Source organism: Polyodon spathula, unplaced genomic scaffold, assembly GCF_017654505.1.
Source record: "Polyodon spathula isolate WHYD16114869_AA unplaced genomic scaffold, ASM1765450v1 scaffolds_1798, whole genome shotgun sequence".
Classification (NCBI taxonomy): domain Eukaryota; kingdom Metazoa; phylum Chordata; class Actinopteri; order Acipenseriformes; family Polyodontidae; genus Polyodon; species Polyodon spathula.
Genome location: NW_024473273.1, coordinates 1 through 25,000, shown reverse-complemented (window position 1 = coordinate 25,000; position 25,000 = coordinate 1). Strand labels below are relative to the sequence as shown.

At 39.6% G+C, this 25,000-nt stretch overlaps 1 protein-coding gene across 1 annotated transcript; it reads right to left on the bottom strand.

Moving 5' to 3' along the window:
* Positions 1-80: 80 nt before the first annotated feature.
* LOC121310179 (deleted in malignant brain tumors 1 protein-like) lies at positions 81-24,994 on the bottom strand. The gene is made up of 17 exons (XM_041243465.1): positions 24,722-24,994; positions 23,219-23,533; positions 21,042-21,350; positions 18,699-19,013; positions 17,796-18,110; positions 17,388-17,702; positions 14,070-14,384; positions 12,807-13,121; positions 12,059-12,379; positions 10,144-10,458; positions 8,849-9,163; positions 7,287-7,433; positions 6,905-7,048; positions 6,160-6,209; positions 5,067-5,171; positions 1,454-1,631; positions 81-1,095 (listed from the first exon to the last, which is right to left on the bottom strand). The coding sequence occupies exons 3-17, from the start codon at positions 21,181-21,183 to the stop codon at positions 854-856; spliced, it is 3,534 nt and encodes a 1,177-aa protein (XP_041099399.1). The 5' UTR covers positions 21,184-21,350; positions 23,219-23,533; positions 24,722-24,994; the 3' UTR covers positions 81-853.
* Between the last annotated feature and the right edge of the window lie 6 nt (positions 24,995-25,000).

Genomic DNA, 25,000 nt, shown 5'->3' with positions numbered 1-25,000 from the left:
GAACAGACAGACACCCTCGTACAGCACCCAAATCTGAAACCCAGGAACTTCAACTAAACAGGGTCAATACCAGGTTTCATGACAGTTAGACAGACGGATCACCAGATATTTGGAGAACTCTCCCCGGTGCACAGCGGGTTACCAGTCAGTTACCTTGGAATTTTTAAATACGCATCAACTACATTTGTGAAAAATTCCCTGAAGTACTGCTAGGTGGCCCGTTTCTCTTTAGAACGTCTTTAGAAAAAATACCCTGGCTGGACACCAGGTGGTGCTGTTTTATATTATGTAGCCCCATATCACATTTTAAACAGTTAGTGATGCTGACTCATCGATCTGAAAAAATTTAAATATACATATTGATGTGGGAAATTATATAAATGTAATAAAAGCAACAGTCCTGCTTTGGCTTGAAAACAGAATTGGTATTACTGTACCGTGACCAAGATTAAGACAGGCATTCATTTCCCTGCCAGGTTCTTCTGTAAAAAATCAATACATGCTTTTTTTTTTTTTTCTTGAGTCTGTAATAACAATACCTGGCTAAGTTATGGGTCATTAAATGGCAAGAACTTGAAAGTCTGTATTTCTGCTTCTGAAATATTTGTCTAAAACAGAGAATGTATCAGATTATAGCCAAATGCAATCCAAAACTTCTATAGGAACCTAGGAGTGTGTGATTTAAGTGTGGTGAAGATTGACGCAAAATGAAGGCAGCTACTGTATTCACCGTGTAGAGTGTGACAGGCAGACAGACACGATCAGCACAAAGGGTCCGCATTGTTTAAATGAGGACCCTAAAAAGGTAAGCAGAGAGTCGAAAAAAAAGTTTATATGTAATGCTATTTACTCTTTAAGATAACAAAACAGGAAACAAAAATGTACCCTTAGTTAATGAAAAAGTACCATGCAGTGGTGGATGAAACAGCTCTATCATTGAAGACATTACCCTCCACATTATTATATCATTAAAGACATTACCTTCCATGTTATTCTGCATGACGGATCTCATGTTTATTTCCAGGATGTGGTTCTTGGATTGTAACATTTCAGTTCCAGGGGTGAGGTAGGTAGGTACAATCAGTAGCTCCATATCTAAAAAGAACAGAAAAAGAATCTCCTTGGTTAATGTATACCAGAAGAACCAGAGCCGTGCAAAGTCATTATCATTCCTCTCTATATCTGCCTTTACCTACAACTGAACTGCATTGAGCTTTTCAGGAGATTCCTAAGTGCTGGCAATGAATGCCCTTCCTCGTTGCATTCAAATAATATGACAATGAACTTTTAACTCTGCCAGCCCGGCCACACTGCCACATGTTCAACCCTGGTGCTTAGGATTGTACAGACAACACAAAAGCAGCGCAAAGCCAAATAACAGCAGATTAAACAATAATGATAATAACTGAATATGAAAGAGACTGAGAATGATGTGGGACAGTAAGGAAAATACCTAGATTTTGTGTGTTCATGTTTTTCCTTACGCGATTATCAGAGGGCTTAGTCAACTGCAGCATTGCCCTTTCTACAATATCCAGGTATGCTTGAGCTGCAACAGACTTCTCATCCCTGGTCAGGTTACTCCACAAGGAAGTGTTGTTCAGAGCAGAGCTTAAAACACCAGCCACTTGCTGAAAGGGAGAATACATGGAAGCCCATTAATCACATAAAGCAGCTATAAACTGAATGATAAGCAACGAGTCAGTAAAATAAATAATCCACTTTTAATAATATAAAATAATATAACTTGATTATTTGAAACCCGGTTGTATATCCCACTTAACATTTTTTACTGCAATTGATATTCATTCAAAATCCATTGCAGAATACCATTGATTGACTGGACACGAGCGAGGGCTGCGAGGAGGAAGAAGCCTCAGAAATTTATAATAGAGATGCACTTTTGTGACTTCGAGATGAGTAAGGCGATTCCCCTTGGTTTGCAGAGAGCCGCCCTCATGGAGGTGAGACTAAACCGATCGTTCTCCAAAGCTGGGAAGCAACTGATATTTCCCCCAAGGGGAACCTAGAGATAAGAAAATTGGAAGACTATGGAGAGTTAGATAGATTTGGCAGGGGGTCCCCCTTGTCTCGCTGAGAACCTTCCGAGGTGGAGTGGCAGAATATAGGAGGAAAGCATAGTGGGGGAGGAAGGTGGAAAACAAAAAACGCAAGACTGAGCGCAAGCGCATGGCTTGGGGTTTAGGGGTTACTGGTAGGAAGAAACTAGGGGGAGGAGCCTTTGCTCTTGCCCCCTGAATCGCACCGGAGTTTACAACAACATAGAAAATGCATTTAATAGAAATAAAGATTTGCAATACAAGTGTTGACAAAGGCAAGTAGCACAAACACACTCAAAATCCTGAGGATTCAATTCCTGTACTACTGGTTTGTAAGAAGTGATACAAACATGCCAGTTTTCAAAGTGACTGACTTTCAGAGTGGAAATCAAGCTGTGGGTGTGGTGACTAGCACACACTTTTCTAACCAGTACTGCTTTCTTTGCCGAATCCAGTTTTCAGTTGCATTGAAATTAAACAATCAATTTAAAAATCAAAGGGTGACGCTGTATACATTGCCGAGAAAGTTTGTGAACCCCAATGATAATTATGGAAATTCTATAGTTTTACCATGATACCCATCTTGAATCAAAACCACTCTTTTCTTAAATATCCAATAGGGTTTACACGAACTAAATCCATGTCTTTTGAAACAAAATGATGTATGAATTAGACAAACAATGAGTAATTAAGATTCAGGGTATGTGAAAAAGTAAGTGAACCCCTGGTTTTATCAGCTCAGTTAAGGGGATTATTAGAATCAGTGTTTAAATAATTAGGTAGATCTTCACGGGTGAGTTTGGGAGGCCCCACCCTATATACAGATCAGAAACTTTGTGAGTTTGGTCTTCACTATACAGATGTGAGGAAACATGTCATGCCACGATCAAAAGAAATCTCAGAGGACCTCAGAAAAACAGGGGTTATTGATGCTCATCAGTCTAGAAAGGGTTACAAAACCATTTCTAAGGATTTGGGGCTCCACCAATCCACTGTCAGACAAATGGAGAAAGTTCAAGACCACTGTCACTCTACCCAGGAGCAGTCGTCCTACCAAAATCTTTCCAAGAACAAACTGGAAAATCATCAAGGAAGTCACAAAGAACCCCAGAGTAACATCCAAGGATCTGTAGGCCACTCTTGCCTTGGCTAATGTGAGTGTTCATGACTCAACTGTCAGAAAAAGACTGAACAAGAATAGTGTTCATGGAAGGATAGCCAGGAGGAAACCACTGCTCTCTAAAAATAACATTGCTCCCCATCTGAAGTGCACCAAAGAGCACACAGATGATCCACAAGACTTCTGGAACAATGTTCTCTGGACAGACGAGTCAAAGGTAGAACTTTTTTGGCCTCAATGAGAAATGTTATGTTTGTCAAAAATCAAACACCTCATTCGAACAGAAGAATCTCATCTCAACCATAAAGCATGGTGGGAGTGTGATGATTTGGGGCTGCTTTGCTGCCTCAGGACCTGGTCGGCTTGCCATCATTGACAAAACCATGAATTATGCATTGTATCAGAATATTCTAGAGGAGAATGTCAGGCCATCCGTCCTGAACTGAACTGAATGTGGGTCAAGCAGCAAGACAATGATCCTAAACATACAAGCAGATCTACAAAAGAAAGGCGCAGAAGAAGAAATTATGTATTTTAGAATGGCCTAGTCAAAGTCCGGACCTAAACCCCATCGAAATGTTGAGGCAGGACCTGAAGCGAGCTGTCCATGCAAGGAAGCCCTCAAATGTCACCAAGTTGAAGCAGTTATGTAAGGAGGAATGGTTCAGAATTCCTCAAAACCAATGTGAGAGACTGACCAACAGTTACAGGAAACGTTTAGTTGAAGTCATTGCTGCTCAAGGGGGTGCCACCAGTAACTGAATCTAAAGGTTCACATACTTTTTCACACATGGATATTGAATGTTGAATCATTTGTGGATAACTAAATATTGAAAAAGTATCATGTTTTTGTGTCATTTGTTTAATCGGGTTATCTTTATCTATTAATAGGACTTAGATTAAGATCTAATAACATTTTAGGTTTTAAATATGTGAAATATGCGAAAATCCTAAGGGGTTCTCCAACTTTTTCTTGGCACTGTACCCGTTTTAATCTCTCAACCCTTTGCTGGTCCGACATTATTTTTTCTTTCCAGTCCGATGTCAGACCCTGTCTGATATCATCAAAAAGACGTCAAGCACAGGTCTCTAGTCATTTTTTCCCCCGGAAAAAGCCAAGAAAACCTTTCAATGGCCGAGTGAGACCGACAGCAGCGGAGAGAAGCTGAAAAAAAAAGGCGGATCTATGCTATACACATAGTCCCTTCACCACAGACACAACACGGACACAAACAAACAAGAGAGCTGCTTCTGCATCCAGCGCTCAAAGAATATCACAGACATCTGCAGAGCTTTTTGAGATGTCACAGTAATAAAATAATGACTTGGATCGCACTATTGAGGAGTTCTATTATAAAACGAGTGATCAGGATTTGATTTATCAGTATGCACGACTATGAAGAGGCATGTGAAAAATACAGCGAACGAGGAGTGGGGCAGGGCTCAAGATGCAGTACTGAGTGTCCTGTTGATATGCAGGGCATTTGAAACCTGTTTTATTGTGAATAAAATTACTTTTAAACAGCGCGTGTAAAATAAATCGGACGGGACGCGCCTGATAGGCATTGCATAAATGGACCGCAAAGGGTTAACTGTATTAGAAATAGCATCACTGGTCCCCTCAGGGGTTGGGACGATTTCATTCTCCAGGTGAAATTAGCAGATTTCTTTAACCTAGCAGCACGTACCATGTTTTAAGATAGAAATCTATATATATATTTTCCAATTAAGTTTTTATCGATCTATAAGACTTTAAATCAGTGTGTTACTGGATGGGAAGCCGGTGAGGCTCTCAAAGGAATAGGGTGATGAGATCAACCCTCTAGGGTTGCAGCCACCAAGCAAACACTTCAGAGGAACATGAGGAGTACAGAGTCAGTCCTGACCTGCAGCTGATATTCAGAACTGGACCAAGTGAACGTGGTGGACGTTAGGTTTATGATGAAACAAAACCAGGTGCTGGAACTAATTAGGTATTTCTCTACTCCTCCCTGTAAAAGAAAATGACACAAATTCATTGAAAGGACTGAGATAGATAGATAGATAGATAGATAGATAGATAGATAGATAGATAGATAGATAGATAGATAGATAGATAGATAACAGTTCCATTGTTAAAACATTCAATAAGACAATTCCATACAAGAGTTACTACAGAAGAAATTCAGCAAGTGTAAATTAACATTTTAATATTAATAAATGAATAAAAGAGGTCCTTCATAAATAGAAGAGATACATCAGTAATTACTATAAAAAGCAGTGCTGCTTATGGAAAGACAAATGAGGATCTTTTATTGTGGATGTTTTGGTCTTGTAAGTGAAACAATTAGTGAACACATATCCTGAGTCATATTTCCAACCCCCCTGTATTAGCACTGCTGGATTTAACATCTGATCGGATTCTACAAAAAGCAAAAGAAGAAATGTCTAGTTGTTGTTTTCTGTCACTGATGTTGAATCTTGTGCACACTCATTGCAGAATTGGTTGGTTTCAACAGCTGCTGTCAGCACACATTGTGTTATCATAGCGCGGTTCAGATTATAGATCAGTTTAGACTAGAGGGGTTCAATTTAGTTAAAGTCATTCTGCAATGGTAGTAAACAGATAGCATTTGGGGCTGAATTTGCAAGATGTCTGCGAGGGGTTAATAGAATGAAATGCCCATGATTTATCATGAAGGTCATAGTTTGTATTTACAAATGAGACGAGATATATGTCACTAAAATATGTCAGCAATATCATGCTGAAACTTCAGGATTTGAAGATTCTTTTCAACTACAACATTAGATTTAGAACATTATCACATCCTGTGCTCTAGGTCTCACAGGTCCTCTGCAGTGAGACGAACGGAGTAAGACTGCCCTACAGCACAGGAAGTGGCAGGTACATACAAATAAACATAATTATTTTCTTAATTATGAAAAACAGGTTTGTTTTGTTTTTTGCGGGGCAATTTGGCATCCCTTGTAGTCACCCACTTGATAATATTTAACGCTGCAGGTTTGCACTGTTTGAATCTGGGAAAAATCTGAAAATACAAGAGAGAACAAGAAAAGATTATAGATTAACAGCAAAGCTGACATCCCGGAACTAAAACAAAAATGATTTTATTGTCATATTTCAGTTTAAAAGACCCCTCACTCAGTTACTAAATATGTATACCATTATAAATAAAAGTCCTGTGGCAGAGCAAAGCTCTGCCCTTTTTAAATTGGCAAGGATGGGGTTAATTTCCCCTACCTGCCTGGGTTTATTATGTTCAGGTGGCTGGGGTTGATTAGTTAATTAAATGATTAACGTAATTAACGATCAATCAGCGCCCAGCCACCTGACATAAAAGGAGGCCTCTGCTTCTCATTTGGGAGGAGGGAGCTGAGGAAGCAGGTTGGTGTTTGTGGGGTTTTTGTGATTTGTGATTTGTGATTTGTGATTTGTGATTTGTGATTTGTGATTTGTGATTTGTGATTTGTGAATTCTACATCCAGTGAAGGCATTGCCCAGCCTGGAAACCTTTATTTTTGTAAGTTTGTTTTTTGTACTGTTTTTTTTTTGTATTTAAATCCCTTTATTCTTCCCTTGTGCACTTTTATTTTGTGTTATTTATATATATAAAATATTATTTTTTTGAATTTCTGACTGTCTCTGGGCCTCCATCCACTCGTCAGCCTGCCACAAGTCCCCTCTCATTTGGTTAAATTCATATTTTTATTTTTTGCACTTTACCTTTACACCATGTGTTGAGTGTCCATTTCAATCCAGTACTAGGAAATAATCCAGGATTACAGGAGCAGATGTAGCTACCGACAATGTTGGTACATTGTGTATTCGGACCACAGAGCCAGGGGAACTGGACGCACTCATCAATGTCTGCACGAAAAGTTCATTACAAATATTGTTAGCTTCCACTTTTAACATCAGTGTTACCGACAAAGTGTGATGTTTGGAATGAAAACCCTTCTTTGTGTCACATCATGGTGCATTCACTCCTTGTCGCATGTCGCAGGATATACAGTATAGACTATGACTTGACACAATCCCTGTCCAAAATAATTTAGTACAATTGGGATTTTGAGCTTTCACATTTTGTAAATCAAAATGAACCTACCCACACATTGTGTTTTCCCGTGTATCCATGTGTTCCCAGTAGTTGAATTAAATCCAGTTTTACAGAAGCAGCTGTAATTTCCAATAGTGTTGGTGCATTGTGCATTGGAACCACAGATTGGAGGGTCTTGGGAGCATTCGTCAATATCTGCAGAAAATCAAGATCATTATCATTAGCTATAAAAAAAAAAAACTAATAGAACTGAGAAAAGCAACGTTAGTATTTATTAACTCTAGCAGGATATGTAGACACAGGCAACTACCCTTTCAGGACCAAGCATTTTCAGTGGGAGTCTCCTCCGGGACTATTTTGTTTTTGTTTTTTTTAAAGTTAAGTATTTGGTATTTTATAGTAAATACTTCAACATTTAATTTTTTGGTTCAGGACACTGTAAAGAATATTATACTTCAGGAACTATTAAAAAAAAAAAAAACTTTTTTCCACTCCAATAGTAAAAAAGAAAACTGATATTTTTCAATGTTTTAATTATTATCCATGAACACCAAGGTGCTTTCAAAAGAACTCTGGGAAAAAGTTGTTGAAAGGCACAGATCAGGGGAAGGGTATAAAAAAATATCTAAGTCCTTGAATATCCCTTGGAGCACGGTCAAGACGATTATTAAGAAGTGGAAGGTGTATGGCACCACAAAGACCCTCCTAGATCAGGCCGTCCCTCCAAACTGGATGACTGAGCAAGAAAGATACTGATCAGAGAGGACAAATGGTCAAATATTGTCAAATCTAGGTGTGCAAAGTTGGTAGAGACCTATCCCAACAGACTCACAGCTGTAATTGCTGCCAAAGGTGCTTCCACCAAGTATTAACTCAGGGGGGTGGAGACTTATCCAATTATGATCTTTCAGTTTTATATTTAATATAATTTTTTTCTCAATAAAAATCTTTTTTCCCCTTAACAGCGTGGAGTATGGTGTGTAGATAAGTGAAAAAAAAAATCCTCATTTAAATGTATGAAAGTCTGAGGCACTGACACAACAAAATGTGAAAAAAGTTCAAGGGGGTGTTGACTTTCTATAGGCACTGTGTGTGTGTCCATATTTCATGAATGACAAATTTGGGAACAGTAGCCTTATGGTTTCCTATAAAAGTTACTGATCTTGGCTGTCGCACAATGCGCTTGCACCCCTTTCCCTTTTTTTAACTTAATTTCTGTTCTTTTTATTTTTTTTTTATTTGGTTTTGTGGGTTTCTTTAATTTGAGCTACATGGCTACTGTAGTGATCCAGCAATGGGGTTACTAAATAAAGTACACCGGGGGTCAAAATTCTGGATCGAAACATAGCCCTTGACCTTCCCCTGGAAAAAAGAGGAGGCCATGCCACGTTTGGTTGCACTGGCTCCTGCAGGGTCTGAACGCGTAAAGGAACAGACAGACAGACAAACGTTCTTCTTTATATATTAAGAAGATGTTATATATATGTATATATATATACACACACACACTGTTACGAACATTGTAAGCACCACTAGTGGAGTGAGTCAAGAAAGCAACATGAACAATGAAGAAGTATGTTAACCTGTGAGGTGGAATGTGTGTCTCCTACCTGAACAGATCACTCCAGCATCCTCATAGTGTCCACAGTAGTGCTGACCCCATCCCAATGATGCGCACTTCCACAGGGCGGTCTCAGAGCCACTGCAGTGAACATCATCCAGCCAGACCGGTCCAGAACCTTCTCCAAAGTAAGCGCTGCGTGGTGCTGCCCGAGCAGGTCCACAGCCCACCTGTTTACACACAACTTCAGCGTTTGGTAGATTCCAGTGATAATCACACACTGTCCCCCACCGTCCTGCATGATAAACCTCCACTCTCCCTTCACAGGGATTGCGACCACCAGCCAGCCGCAGCATGTTATCACCTTCAAAAGAGGAGAGGGAATCGGATTAAAGATCGGACATATTGCACAGCATTTTGAAAATCAAGGCAGTGCTTGATTGTTTTCACACCCTCAAACATGTCTGTGGTTGATAGGATGCTGTACAAATCTGAATCTACACACTACCCATCGTTCTGGCTATATACTGTAAACTGTTTCTCACGCTGTCAGCGGGTTGATGTAAAAATTATTTTAGCAGTTTAAATAATTTGATTGCTTTCACATAAATATAGATTTAATATATAATCTATATGCAGTGCTACCCCGTTATAACGTGATCTGTTATAACATATGATAAGGTCGTGGCTCCCATTTGCAATGCAACTTGACTCGCAAACGTTGGGTGAACGTTCCAGATACTTTAAGTGATCCTGGTGATGTTTACAGTTTACAACATTCCTTATAAAAAATGAACAGTTTAAATAAGAGTGGTGTGACCTTCAAACTGGTGGAAAAGCAGTTTCTATTCTCCTGTATATACTGTAACAGCCCAGGATTTACATTGTTGCAGGACTGCTCTACGGACCCTGTGTGTGTGTTTGTTAGCAGGGAAGCGGTAAGCTTGCCTCAGCTGGGATTGGTGGATGGTCGGGATATGAAAGAATATAGGGGGGGATGCCCACAGCAGAGATGAGTGAGACGAGTTGCTATTTGAATGTGCTGCTGTGAGAGTGCAAGACTGTTGTTTTTGGCGTGGCCTAGGGAATAATCGCACCAATAAACCAAGGATTCAAGAACCTGCAAATTGTGTGCGTCTCGTTCCTTCATTTTCACAGTACTCTACAATATTAACTTGTGGTCATTGTAAATCATTTCAGGAACAAAAATGCCAATATTTGTCATAAGGCGAAACACAAATAATGCAGTCTCCTAATTATGGACCCCGACAACGGCATTAGAATGGGATAGCACTGTATATATACATGCAATACATGAATGGTACGGGAATGTGTGTCTACTACCTGTGCAAATTACTCCAGCCTCTTCATAGTGATCACAGTCATGCACACCCCATCCACTTAATCTGCAGTTCCACAGGGCAGACTCAGAGCCACTGCAGGACACATCATTCAACCAGATGGGTCCAGAACCTTCTCCAAAGAGGGAACTGCGAGGGGCTGCCTCGGCATATCCACAGCCCATCTCTGCACACACAACTCCAGCATCCGCTATATCCCAGTGATGATCGCACACTGTCCCCCACTGTCCAGCATGATAAACCTCCACCCTCCCTTCACAGCGATGGCCTCCACCCGCCAGCCTCAATACGCCATCACCTTCAAAAGAGGAATTGAGTCACATTAAAGAAGACTATTATACATCAGGGTCACTTTTGGAGCAAAACAAAGAATTGTTATAAAGCATACTGTAATGAACATGCAAGGCAAGAGTGTTCACCCATTATTCTCAAATTATTAACATGAACATTTCGGGGTGGTGAGTTTTTGCTTTGTTCCTTTCATTTTTTTATAGGCTTTATAAAATCTCTAAAATATTCAAATCTGTTCATTGATCTGTTTATGGTTTACTTTTTGTTTAATTCAATTCATTTGCAGAATTACAGTACACTTATAAAACTTCTGAGGGAATGCTATTCTGATAAATTTTGCAATGTACATGAAAGTATTTTAATAATGATGTTTTTGTTAAAGAAAGTCAGTCTGACACTTTAATGAACTGATATTTTCCCATTTTCTTTGATCTGTATCACACAGATTTCCAGACTCATCTCACCAACAGGGGCCTGGAGAGAATCCACAACAGCAGTGCTTCACGCAACCGCAGTGCATCACGCAACACTGTAGTAGTTTTTAAAATGTATACAAGTAGAGAACCAGCAGTGTCAATATTTGAGTTGTATTCATCTGTTTGAATTTAAGCAGGCGGTAATTGTGAAATGTGCTGTTTCATATGGATGCAAAGCGAGCATCTTAACCACAATGCAAAAGATCTGGGCTCGTCTGCATTCGTGGTTTTAGATTTTGTTAACCAAGGGGTCATGGTTGACGGTATATAAGGGGACTTAATGATGTGATCTGTTCCTTGTGATGGTTACGCGAAGACCGAAAGGACCTGTATTGTGACAACAACCGTGAGTGTTTTGTTTGTTTTGTCTGCCTGTGTGAAACGCACTGTTTGTTTGACTAGACGGCTAACATGATCCAGAGCTGTCGCCCACGGCCAGCACTAAACCCGGACAGCACAGCACTGCTTGTTCACCACTGTAAATTGTACTTTCACCACCCGCACTACAGCACTCTCTTGGATAGGTGACCGTGTTTGTGTTTGGTGTTCTTTCGATTACTGTTTATTGATCACTGCACCTGCTCTACACCTACGCACCACTTACCACTTTGCCACAGGGGTTGACTGATATGTGTTAACTGAAACGGTTAATGATTCCCAACCATAAAGACCCATAGGACATTAATATTACCAGAGTTTAAAGCAAAGCACCAGTGAACGGAAACATTTTTACATGACACACATAATACAAACTAAATAGAAATAAAGAATACAGCAGCGTACATTAAGACAATAACTACTGCACTGCCTCTATAGAGCAGAAACTTCACATGACCTCAGTATGGCAGCCAATTCAGCATATAGTGGTCCTGACAAAGAACTCACTTTAACCTTGGAGTCGTCAAACATCAAGCATATTTCAGGTGCTTCCAATACCAGATCAAATCGTCAATCGAATAGCTGGTATCTTATTTGTCCTTCGATAAACAGGCTCACCCTCAAACATATACATATAAGCCAGATACATATTTGGTTAATACATGCAGTATGAAAATAAAGCATTGCAATTGTGAACATTGTATTAATTGTACAAATGCAATACTTGAATGTGGTGGAATGTCTGTAGCCTACCTGAACAGATGACCCCTGCATCCTGATAGTGTCTGCAGCCAGGGTTGTGTACACCCCACCCCTCTGATGAACAGTTCCACAGGGCAGACTCAGAGCCATTGCAGGACACGTCATCCAGCCAGATGCGCCCAGAACCTCGTCCAAAGTGGGCATTGCCGAGTGCTGACTGAGCAAATCCACAGCCCAGCTGTCGACACACAACTTCAGCATCTGCTAAATTCCAGTCACTATCACACACGGTCCCCCACTCTCTCTCATGAAAGACCTCCACTCTCCCTTCACAGGGGTTGCCTCCACTGGCCAGCCTCAATGCATTATTGTCTTCAGAAAGAGGAAAGGGATAAAGATTAAAAAATTTAAAAAAAACATTGTGTAAGCAAACTGCGTCAGATATTATAGACCAGATCTTTCAGCCAAAGATCTGTCAGGAATATCTTTCCTTTAATACTTTATTTTCACCATACGCTCTCATGCCTTTGTGGTCTAGTAGGCTTCATGGTGATTGGGTGAAAGCAACAAAACCATAAGATGGTGCTTAATTAATTTCACACTCCCTTGCATATTTGTGATTTTTAGATTAGTAGTGATATGTGCAGACTACAAATCTACAAACAGCTAACATTGTTCTGGCTATATGTCATAACATCAGTAGAAATGTACATTTAATTCACCCCTGTTTAAAATACTGTATGCTTTATAAATAGCCTAAATGCAATACTTGGATGGAGATGGAATGCGTGTCTATTACCTGTACAGATCACTCCAGCTTCCTGAAGGTGATCACAGGTGTGCCGACCCCATCCTCTCGATGAGCAGTTCCACAGGGCGGACTCAGAACCAGTGCAGGACACATCATCCAGCCAGATGGGTCCAGAACCTTGTCCAAAGTGAGAGCTGCGTGGTGCTGACTGCGCATCGAGACAGTCCAGCTGTTTACACACAACTCTAGCATCTTGTATATCCCAGATGTGATCACACACTGTCCCCCACTGTCCTGCGTGATAAACCTCCACTCTCCCTTCACAGGGTTTGGTTCCGCTCACCAGCCGCAGGGAGTCATCATCTTGAAATGGAAAAAGATAAACCACTCATCTCCGCTATTAAATAACTGTTTTAGTAAATGTTTGCATTTTAAACAACATGACCGATCATTTCCTAATTGTTCTAACAGATATTTTTCATGATGTCCGTGGCTGTGCATATTAAACATGCATTGGATATGTGCTTCTAATAAAAGAAATCAGTCTGGAACAAATTACTTCACAGGTATGACATATGAGCTTTATATCATCTAGAAGTTTGACTGAAAATGATCATTTTAAAAGCAGCACTAAATCTCTCCACACTGTTGTCACGCAAAGCCTTGTACAGTATGCACAGTGCAGTTCAACCCTACTGGACTGCAGGGGAGGAGCAGGGCTGTACCATATCCTACACTGCAGACATGCTTGTGATTAGGTAAGATCAACACCGGTTTTTTTGTGTTGCTTATTCATGCAGTTTGAACATCAGATTTTTTCAGACTGACTATACCTATATTAAATCCAAGACAAATTGAAAATGTAGCCCACTTTAACACTGAACCATTTGATAGTTGCTGGTTACTGAAATGCACACAATTCTAGAATTGTTCAGATTTCTTAATTTTTAAAACTAAACAAATGGAAAGTAGCTGTTAGGACTTTGTTGAGAATGAATAAGCATTTACCTTTACATTGGAAAAAGGCATTGTGATTTGTATTTCTGTAACCCTTTTTACTGCCTGCACTGTCCAACCAAATATTTCTGTGGCTTATATATTACAATTAAAAGGCACAATAGTAGCACCGTTCATCAGCAAACAAGAATGTAGGTTGAGGCTCTAGAATGTAATATCTTACTGTCAATTTGCAATAACCTTGCCATTTTAATACTTTATGGTATAATAAGCTGCAGTTGATGGGTGGCATTTTTAGATCTATACAAAAGGCTAAGATATTTTTAATGTAGTAGCATAATTAGTGTCTCTTACCTGAGCAGATCACTCCCGCATCTTCATAGTGCTCACAGTTGTGCACTTCCCATCCTCTTGATGTGCAGTTCCACAGGGCAGGCTCAGAGCCGTTGCAGTGAACATCATCCAGCCATATGGGTCCAGAACCTTCTCCAAAGTAGGCTTCGGATGGTGCTGACCGAGTATATCCACAGCCCATCTGTGCACACACAACTCCAGCATCTGCTATATCCCAGTAATCATCACACACTGTCCCCCAATATCCGGCATGATAAACCTCCACTCTGCCTTCACAGCGATTGTTTCCACCCACCAGCCTCAATGTGTCCTTGCCTTTTAAAAGAAGATATGGAGTCAAACTAAAGAAACATTGTAAAATAACGTTAGAGGATGCATTGATGCCTGCTAAGATAGCGAGTCACCCTGCCTGAAGAAATTCTTTTCTCATTTTAGATGGGTGCATACTGTGTTAAACGCATCAGCTACAGAATTCAGGGTAACAGAGGACTGACAGCACATAAAAGCAAGCAAGCTGTACTCTTCAGGTGATCTACCTTGGTCTTTGAGACAATACTTCTTCCAATTTGCAATCAAATTATATACAATATACAAAACTGGAGATTTAATGCAATTGTTTTTGAACCTGTAAGTTTAAATAATGTGTTTTCTTTTTCAACATTCAATATCCATGTGTGGAAAAGTATGTGGACCTTTATATTCAGTAACAGGTGGCACCCCCTTGAGCAACAATGACTTTAACTAAGTGTTTCCTGTAACTGTTGGTCAGTCTCTCACATTGGTTTTGAGGAGTTTTGGGCCATTCCTCCTTACAGAACTGCTTCAACTCTGACATTTGAGGGCTTCCTTGCATTGACAGCTCGCTTCAGGTTCTGCCACAACATTTAAGTTTAGGTCTGGACTTTGACTAGGCCATTTAAAATGTGGAATTTCTTCTTCTGCAGCCGTTCTTTTGTAGATCTGCTTGCATGTTTAGGATCATTGTCTTGCTGCATGACCCACTTTCGGTTCAGCTTCAGCTCATGGATGGATGGCCTGACATTCTCCTCTAGAATCTCCTGATACAATGCAGAATTCATGGTTGTGTCAATGATGGCAAGCCGTCCAGGTCCTGAGGCAGCAAAGCAGCCCCAAACCATCACACTCCCACCACCATGCTTGACGGTTGGGATGAGGTTCTTCTGTTCAAATGCAGTGTTTGGTTTTCGCCAAACAATGTTTCACATTGAGGCCAAAATGTTCTACCTTTGACTTGTCTGTCCAGAGAACATTGTTCCAGAAGTCTTGTGGATCATCTATGTGCTCTTTGGTGCACTTCAGATGGGCAGCAATGTTCTTTTTAGAGAGCAGTGGTTTCCTCCTGGCTATCCTTCCATGAACACCATTCTTGTTCAGTCTTTTTCTGACAGTTGTCATGAACATTCACATTAGCCAAGGCAAGAGTGGCCTGCAGATCCTTGGATGATTTTCCGGTTTGTTTTTGGAGAGATTTTGGTAGGACGACCTCCTAGGTAGAGTGACTGTGGTCTTGAACTTTCTCCATTTGTAGAACATCTGTCTGACAGTGGATTGGTGGAGCCCCAAATCCTTAGAAATGGTTTTGTAACCCTTTCTAGACTGACGAGCATCAATAACTGTTTTTCTGAGGTCCTCAGAGATTTCTTTTGATCGTGGCATGACGTGTTTCCACACACTTGTATGATGAAGACCAAACTCACAGTTTCTGATCTGTATATAGAGTGGGGCCTCCCAAACTCACCCCTGAAGATCTACCTGATTATTTAAACACCTGATTCTAATAACCCCTTAATTGAGCTGATAAAACCAGGGGTTCACTTACTTTTTCACATACCCTGAATCTTAATTACTCATTGTTTGTCTAATTCGTGCATCATTTTGTTTCAAAAGACATGGAATCGGTTAATATAAACCCTATTGGATATTTAAGAAAAGACTGGTTTTGATTCAAGAAGGCTATCATGGTAAAACTATGGAATTCCCATCATTATCATTGGGGTTCACAAACTTTTTCTCGGCACTGTAAGTAGCCATTGCATTTATTTTATTATTATTGTTCACTGCCATTGCCGTTTCTTCGCAACAGTGGCCACAGACACATTTTCATAAAGTAATAACGTCATTACTGAGATTTGTGCCTTTTTCTTTTTTCTTTTTTAGCTGAACAAGCAAACGAAACATTTGAATAAACACTTTTGATTCACGTATATTACATTCCACATAACAGAAAATAGCACAATAATATATTTTAAAAATAAATAAATAAAACTATTGGTCACTACACATTACATTTTCAGCAATTTGGGCCAGTGTTGTAAGGCATGAGGCTTTCCTGAGTGACGAGCCTGCATCTGTATCCCCTGATTCTGACTGGCTTCTCAAATCTGAAGCAGCATCTGCGTCTTTAGATAGAGATCACTGCAGTGCGTCCTAATTTGCGCGGTTTACTGTTTGCTGTCTAAAACTTTTAAACAGAGGGTCAGCTGTGTCGATCCCATACATCAAACTGAGCTCTCTTTTTTTTACTCGACATTACTCACGTAAATTCTGGCAATGGGATAAATCGGTGTAAGGCAAAACTAAATAAATAAATAAATAAGTTTCTATGCAGTAGGTATTCGTCAAGAAATGTTTGTTGGAATATTTTGATATTTGTCCCAGCACTAACAGTTAATGTACTGTTGTACTGAAAACACAACACACAGTAAGTTAGTTTATAGGCTTTTAACGGCGGTCCAACAGCAATGACCAAAACCTCTTCTGTACTCCTTCTCTACCACTTTAGACTAAGTAAACAGCGCCATCTATGGTAACTGTTTGTAATGTAACTCACTAAACCACATGCATATATATATATATATATATATATATATATATATATATATATATATATATATATATATATATAACACTGAGAGTAACAAAGATTTGAGAGAGTAAAAAATGAGAACGACTTTTTATTCTAAATAGGTGTCTGTGACAGATCACATCCATGCTGCAAAATAAGAATAAAAGCATTGTGTTTTTTACAAAATAAACCATTTAAAATAATAATACAACACAAATACAGAACAATACATAATACACACAGGGGCTGGCTGTACCCCGTCACTGTGTCATTGATTTTACAAAGTTTATTTTAATATTTCTAAATTTACCACTACTGAATGTTTTATAGTTATGGTTGTAATACTGTACATAGCTGCATGAGCATGTGGAGATGCCCTTCATCTTCCACAATCCATTTATTTTTAAATAACATAAATACTATAACTAGATCGGGGTTTGCATTTCTCCTACCTGCACAGATCACTCCAGCTTCCTGAAGGTGATCACAGTTGTGCTGACCCCATCCTCTCGTTGAGCAGTTCCACAGGGCAGACTCAGAGCCATTGCAGTGAACGTCATCCAGCCAGATGGGTCCAGAACCTTGTCCAAAGTGAGAGCTGCGTGGTGCTGACTGCGCATCGAGACAGTCCAGCTGTGCACACACAACTTCAGCATCTTGTATGTCCCAGTTGTGATCACACACTGTCCCCCACTGTCCTGCGTGATAAACCTCTACTCTCCCTTCACAGGGATTGCGTCCACCAGCCAGCCGCAATGCATTATCTTCTTCAAAAGAGGAACGGGGTTAAGATTAATAAAGCAAATATCATTCAAATAAAATAAATGAATTGAGATGGAATACCTGTATATGTCTCCTACCTGCACAGATCACTCCAGCATCCTCATAGTGACTGCAGTCATGCCGACCCCATCCCAATGATGTGCAGTTCCACAGGGCTGACTCGGAGCCACTGCAGGAAACTTCATCCAGCCAGACCGGTCCGGAACCTTGTCCAAAGTGGGCACTGCGCGGAGCAGACTTAGCAGATCCACAACCCAACTGTGCACACACAACTTCAGCATCCCTTACATCCCAGTTATCATCACACACTGTCCCCCAATATCCGGCATGATAAACCTCCACTCTCCCTTCACAGCGATGGCCTCCACCCACCAGCCTCACTGTGTCTTCATCTTTGAAAGAGGAAATGGAGTCAGGTAAAACAAGTGTGTTATAAGGGTGCATTATCTAATTATCTTCGCTCACTGCTCTGACGGTGTTTTCTATGGAGGTCAACAGTTTTTTTTTTATTACTCAATCACAAAACAGCAAATCAAGCATGTCTGAAATGACACTAGCAATTAACAACACCTGATCTAAAACCATTGCTAATTATGAAGCGCTTCACACATATGCTAGAGCCCTGCTATCAAAAAGTAAACTCTTTTAGTAAACTATAAAGACTATCTTTGTATAATAGTGATAGTGGCATTGCATTACTTGACACTCAATAATAATGGAATTCAACCTGCTATCTCATTTATTGACTCAGGAGTTCCCTTATTCCTTAATTAATGTCAGACCCATTTTTCTTATGCACAAGCTAACTGAGGGTTGATGAACAGGTTTTATGGGCATGAATTAAGCAATAGAACATGAACAAGATGGCTTTATCAATCTTGTGCTGTGAAATGTCCTGAACCAAAACGTCCGCTAAATTTGCATCCCCTCTAAAAGAAACTACCAGTTTCTCTTTTATTATGCTAAAGTGGTTCACCTACCTGAACAGATCACTCCAGCATCCGCAGAGTGATTGCAGCTGCTCTCACCCCATCCTCTCGTTGAGCAGTTCCACAGGGCAGCCTCAGAGCCATTGCAGGACACATCATCCAGCCAGATGCGCCCAGAACCTTGTCCAAAGTAAGCACTGCGTGGTGCTGTCAGAGCCTTTTGACAGTCCATCTGTTTACACACAACCTGAGCATCTGCTATATCCCAGCTGTGATCACACACTGTCCCCCACTGTCCTGCATGATAAACCTCCACCCTCCCTTTACAGGGATTGCTTCCACCTGCCAGCCTCAATGCATCACCATCTTCAAAAGAGAAGAGCAGACCGTCACACTTACTTGCAGAAATGTGCTCCCAAATTGTAAGTCAGGATGATTTGCATCAAACTTGCTTCCCTCACTGCACAGAACTTACAGGGGTACAAATCGTTTTGAAAATTGGTGATAAACTATGTTAAAAGTTTAGCATCAGAGAGCTTACTTGTGCTAAATTATCAAACCCTGCCCCAATCAAGCCCCCCTCACAACTTCTCACATGACACAACCCATCTCTCCTGTGTATGTGGATGAGCGTGGACGGGTCATGTGAGTGCTCCAGACCCAATGAGAAACTATTATTACCTATGGTTGCTAAGGAATACAAAATACATATATAATATAATAATAATAATAATAATAATAATAATAATAATAATAATAATAATAATAATAATAATAATACAGGAGGTAGAATTTAATGTTGCCTCTGAATTAACATCTATATGAGGCAGCCCTGACTTAACCCTCCTATTATGTTCAGAATTTAGGTGCATCTGTTATGTTTTGGGTCGTATTGACCAGATGCAATTTCAAACTAATTTAAATAGCCTTAAGTGGATTAAATGTTTGTATCTGCAAAGGTTTTACTCTTTTATGCTCTTTTAGTCCAGGAGCTGTGATAAAACTTCTTTGACTGACACCTAGTGAGATGCTGTTGCAATACTGACAGTGAAAATTAGGCTCTGCCTTGTAGATAAATATTGTTTGCTTTTTTTATATATATATATATATATATATATATATATATATATATATATATATATATATATATATATATATATATATAATATATAAATATATAATATATAATAATATATATAATAATAATAATAATAATAATATAATAATAATAATAATAATATAATTCTAATAATATAATAATAATAATAATAATAATAATAATAATAATAATAATAAATAATAATAATAATAATAATAATAATAAATAATAATAAAATAACAAATTGAAGGAGTTTGTTTTATTCCTGCACACAGATCTACACAGGTAAACGCCAGGGGTCACAGTGAACGAAACATCTTATTTGTACACATGACCTGTTCTAAAAAAAATAAACAACTCAAAAACTGGTTCTGTTTTCTGTGTATAAGTTCATGACCCCAACTAAGGAAAAGTCATAAAAGTATGCAAAAAATTTAAATTAAAATAGCATTTAAGCTAATTGGAAACTAATCTCAGATTAAATAGACCCGAAACCTAATAAGAGGGTCAACATCTATATAAGACACTCCTGAATTAACATCTATATGAGAGACCCCTGACTAAACATCTATATGAGAGACCCCTGAATTAACATCTATATGAGAGACCCCTGAATTAACATCTATATGAGACACCCCTGAAGACACCCCTGAAAACATCTATATGAGACACCCCTGAATTAACATCTGTATGAGAGACCCCTGAATTAACATCTATATGAGACACCCCTGAATTAACATCTATATGAGACACCCCTGAATTAACATCTATATGAGACACCCCTGAATTAACATCTATATGAGACACCCCTGAATTAACATCTATATGAGACACCCCTGAATTAACATCTATATGAGAGACCCCTGAATTAACATCTATATGAGACACCCCTGAATTAACATCTATATGAGACACCCCTGAATTAACATCTATATGAGACACCCCTGAATTAACATCTATATGAGACACCCCTGAATTAACATCTATATGAGACACCCCTGAATTAACATCTATATGAGACACCCCTGAATTAACATCTGTATGAGACACCCCTGAATTAACATCTACTTCCAGTTGTTTTTTATATGCTCTCTGGTATGCTCTGAAGCCTTGCAGGTTTTCATCACACTACAACATCAGTTCACATCTGCAGCACACAGTCACAACATTCAGTCTAGAACCTCCAAAGGCCAGCCCGCATTTCAAACAATTATTGTACATTTATAATTGATCATAAAAATACCCAGTGAGAATCCCCATTTAAATAGCAAAGATAAGAAATTTGCATCTCTTACCTGAACAGACCACTCCTGCATCATCACGGTGACTGAGATAGGGTGAAAGCCATCCATAAGTCATGCAGTTCCACAGAGCAAACTCAGTACCACTGCATAAAATCAGCCAGATGGATCCCAAACCTTGTCCAAAATGAGCCATGCCTGGTGCTGACCGAGCAGGTCCACAGCCCAGCTGTTTACACACAACTCCAGCATCTGCTAGATTCCAGTCATATGAATGAACTGTCCCCCACTCTCCTGCACGAAAAAACTCCACTCTCCCTTCACAGGACCTGCTTCCATTCACCAGCCGCACTGCATCGACATCTTCAAAAGAGCAAAGAGAGAGAGATTAAAGAAGAGAATGTTTTCGGACTTGAATGTCAAACACAGGGTAATGATGATTCTATGGGTGATTAATGGGATTAACATGGTCATGAAATAAATAAATACACATGTGCTTTCCACCCTGTGAAGAGGGCCCTGGGATACAGGTCGGTTCTGCATGATTCAGATCACGCTTAGTTCAAACAGTTCTAATGTTTTGTCTCTCATATTGTGGGAATGTTGTCATGAGTTTCTCTGAGCTAGTTTGAAATCCCACTCATACACACAAAAGTGGCTGTTGAAGTTGAACCGGTGTGGTGTTATTTTGTGGTACAAGTTATAAAGTGGTACGCCATGTTCTGCGCCTGCCCGGGCTCAGAAAACAAGGAAACGCCCGTCTGAAGGGGGTATACTGTACCAAGTCTGGCCCTTAAAGTTCTTTTTAATATAATTTCTTTCACAAATCAGCAAATTTATGTGACTTTAACTGATGAGCAACAAACTGGGTTATCTAAAATTGTAAACATGTGTGATTTTGTGGGTGAACTTTTTGTTTTGTTTGCAGTGATCTGTCCTGTAGTCAATCACAACACTGACAAGGTACAATTTTCTGGCATTTCATGGGTTAAGTTTTGGTACGTGTACCACTTTCTGACGTGTACCATTTTCTGACCCTACATCGAGAATGGAGAGTAAAGTTATTGGTCGTTTTGCCGACCCTAAAACAGGTGAAGACCCAATATCATTGCCAGTGATCGGGTTTCGAGCTAAAGATGAGTTTAAATGTAACGTCTGTGTAATTGATAGAGATTTACTAAGTGATGATGAAATTGCTGCTGTTCCTGAACCTGTCCAGAAGATATGTGAAATAAAAATCAGAAGGGGGGTGTTTATGTGGAAATGAATTCGTAATTATAGAGACCCTTTTTTTCCATTGATGTAAAGTGTATTACTTTAGCAAACAATATGAAATGCTAAACAATCCAGAAAATCAAAGGGTGACGTCACAGAAATGTTTTAAGTAAAATGTATCATATTCAACACGTCCTGGCTCACTCAGACTTACATGGAGCTGGAGTTCCAAAAACACAGTGAATCTTTAGCCTTTATTTTAGCAAACATGGGCATTATTACTGTGCCTATCTTTACCATGTTCATTATTAAGAGGATATCTATTGTATTGTTAATACTGCAAACTGTTAACCATGCAAAATAATAAACCACTGGACGTCAATCAATCACGTGACACATAGTTCATTAATGCTCAGGGACAATGGGATAAACCAGAAGGTGCAATGCTTTTTTCTGTACTTTTTAATATATAATACATGTTGCAACCACAATATCTATCTATCTATCTATCTATCTATCTATCTATCTATCTATCTATCTATCTATCTATCTATCTATCTATATATAGATAGATAGATATATATATATAGATATATATATATATATATATATATAGATATATATATATAGATATATAGATAGATAGATAGATAGATAGATAGATAGATAGATATAGATAGAAAGATAGATAGATATATGTGTGTGTGTGTGTGTGTGTGTGTGTATATATATAATGTATTATTAGAATAGACAGTAGGCCGTCCTTCGGATGAGATGTTAAACTGAGGTCCTATTGTAAGTGACTCTGCAGCAGCAGTTGTGATGCATAGATCACTCCCAAGTCTCTGTAAGTCATCTGCTAAATGATTAAATAACAATAAAGACAGTATGCATAAGCATGGGTTCACCCAGCCTGCTCACAGCGAGCACTGTGACTGCACTTAAAACAGAAAGGTCTCCCTGAACAAACAGCGCAAATGCAACACTTGGATGGGGATGGAATGTGTGTCTCCTACCTGAACAGATCACTCCAGCATCCTTACTGTGGTTGCAGCTGCTCACATTCCATCCAGGGGAAGGGCAGTTCCACAGGGCAGCCTCGGAGCCATTGCAGTGAACATCACCCAGCCAGACGGGCCCAGATCCCTGCCCAAAGTAAGCGCCGCGCGGTGCAGACTGAGCCTTTTGACAGTCCAGCTGTGTACACACAACTTGAGCTGCTGCTATAGTCCAGGTGTTATCACACACTGTCCCCCACTGTCCTGCATGATAAACCTCCACTCTCCCTTTACAGCGATTGCCTCCACCCACCAGCCTCACCGTGTCATTGTCTTGAAAAGAGTAAAGAGATTAAGATTACCACAGAGACACATATTACAAGGAAACCCTATCTAATATAACATTATCTAAAGTGAAACCCACTGTTCTCAGACACACCCTAATGAACACGCTAGGCTTGATCATTGAGCTCATTCATGCCTCGAAGAACAGTGTCCCCTGATGAACTGAACCCCCCCTATATCTAGCATGTCAAGGAGAGATGCACATGCACTGATCTGCGATTGACCAGTTTTCTCTTTATTCTTGTGTTATACCTGTACGAAAGGTATTAGTTTGTGGAACTTTTATCCTATACATTTATAAATAGTTGCTGTATTATCTGTGACCACAAGAGGGAGCCCTCGTTTCATTGTTCTTTCCATGCGGAAGGGCTAAAACACTTGCCTAATCACAGGGATCACAAATAACAGAAACAGACTGACAATCTCATAGATACGAAGGTATGACAGCAAATACCAACTAATACCAAAAGGATGAGGATTATCACTGCGAAAAAAACATCTTATTTTAACATTAAGGTTAAATTATACAGTGTTAGCTATTTGCATTACAGAAGACACTTCTGTTCTCTAAAAACAGTTAAAGAGAGTATTTGCCCACTGAATGTTGTGTGCTATTAGGGAACATGCAAATAAACAACAAATGCTGTAATCCTGCAAAGAAATCTGAGGAGCCATTAATCTGCTGGAGTCTGGGCCTTGTGGCGTTCCAAAGTACGTCATAAAACACATACTGTCCTTCAACTGAACTTTTAGGGGAGCATTTTGCTGAAGAATGCCACAACAAAACGTGTAGGATAAAGATCACGTTATAGATCTACAGAACTGTACAGATATCATAACAGAACAATGTACGGACAAAAGTATTCATCAGCATCTAAGAATGGAACACGCATTTGAAGTCCTGAAATACGAATTGAGGACGCATATTGTTTTTTGGTCATATATATATTTTTTTGTAGTCACTAATCACTAAACACCAAAAGACACATATTTGGTTCATATATAGGATAATAAATAGAAATAAAAAGGATAGGACTTCATTCATTGTGTTTTTCACAGGAGAACGTGCAAACTGTAAACCTACAAACATCAAACTATCCTTCTAGAGATAAATAGCAACCACACAAGTTTTTAATAATGCAGTACTAGGATTGGGATGGAATGTGTGTCTCCTACCTGAACAGATCACTCCAGCATCCTCATAGTGTCCACAGTAGTGCTGACCCCATCCCAATGATGCGCACTTCCACAGGGCGGTCTCAGAGCCACTGCAGTGAACATCATCCAGCCAGATGGGTCCAGAGCCTTCTCCAAAGTAAGCGCTGCGTGGTGCTGCCCGAGCAGGTCCACAGCCCAACTGTTTACACACAACTCCAGCAGCTACTAGATCCCAGTGATAATCACACACTGTCCCCCACCGTCCCAGATGATAAACCTCCACTCTTCCAGCACAGC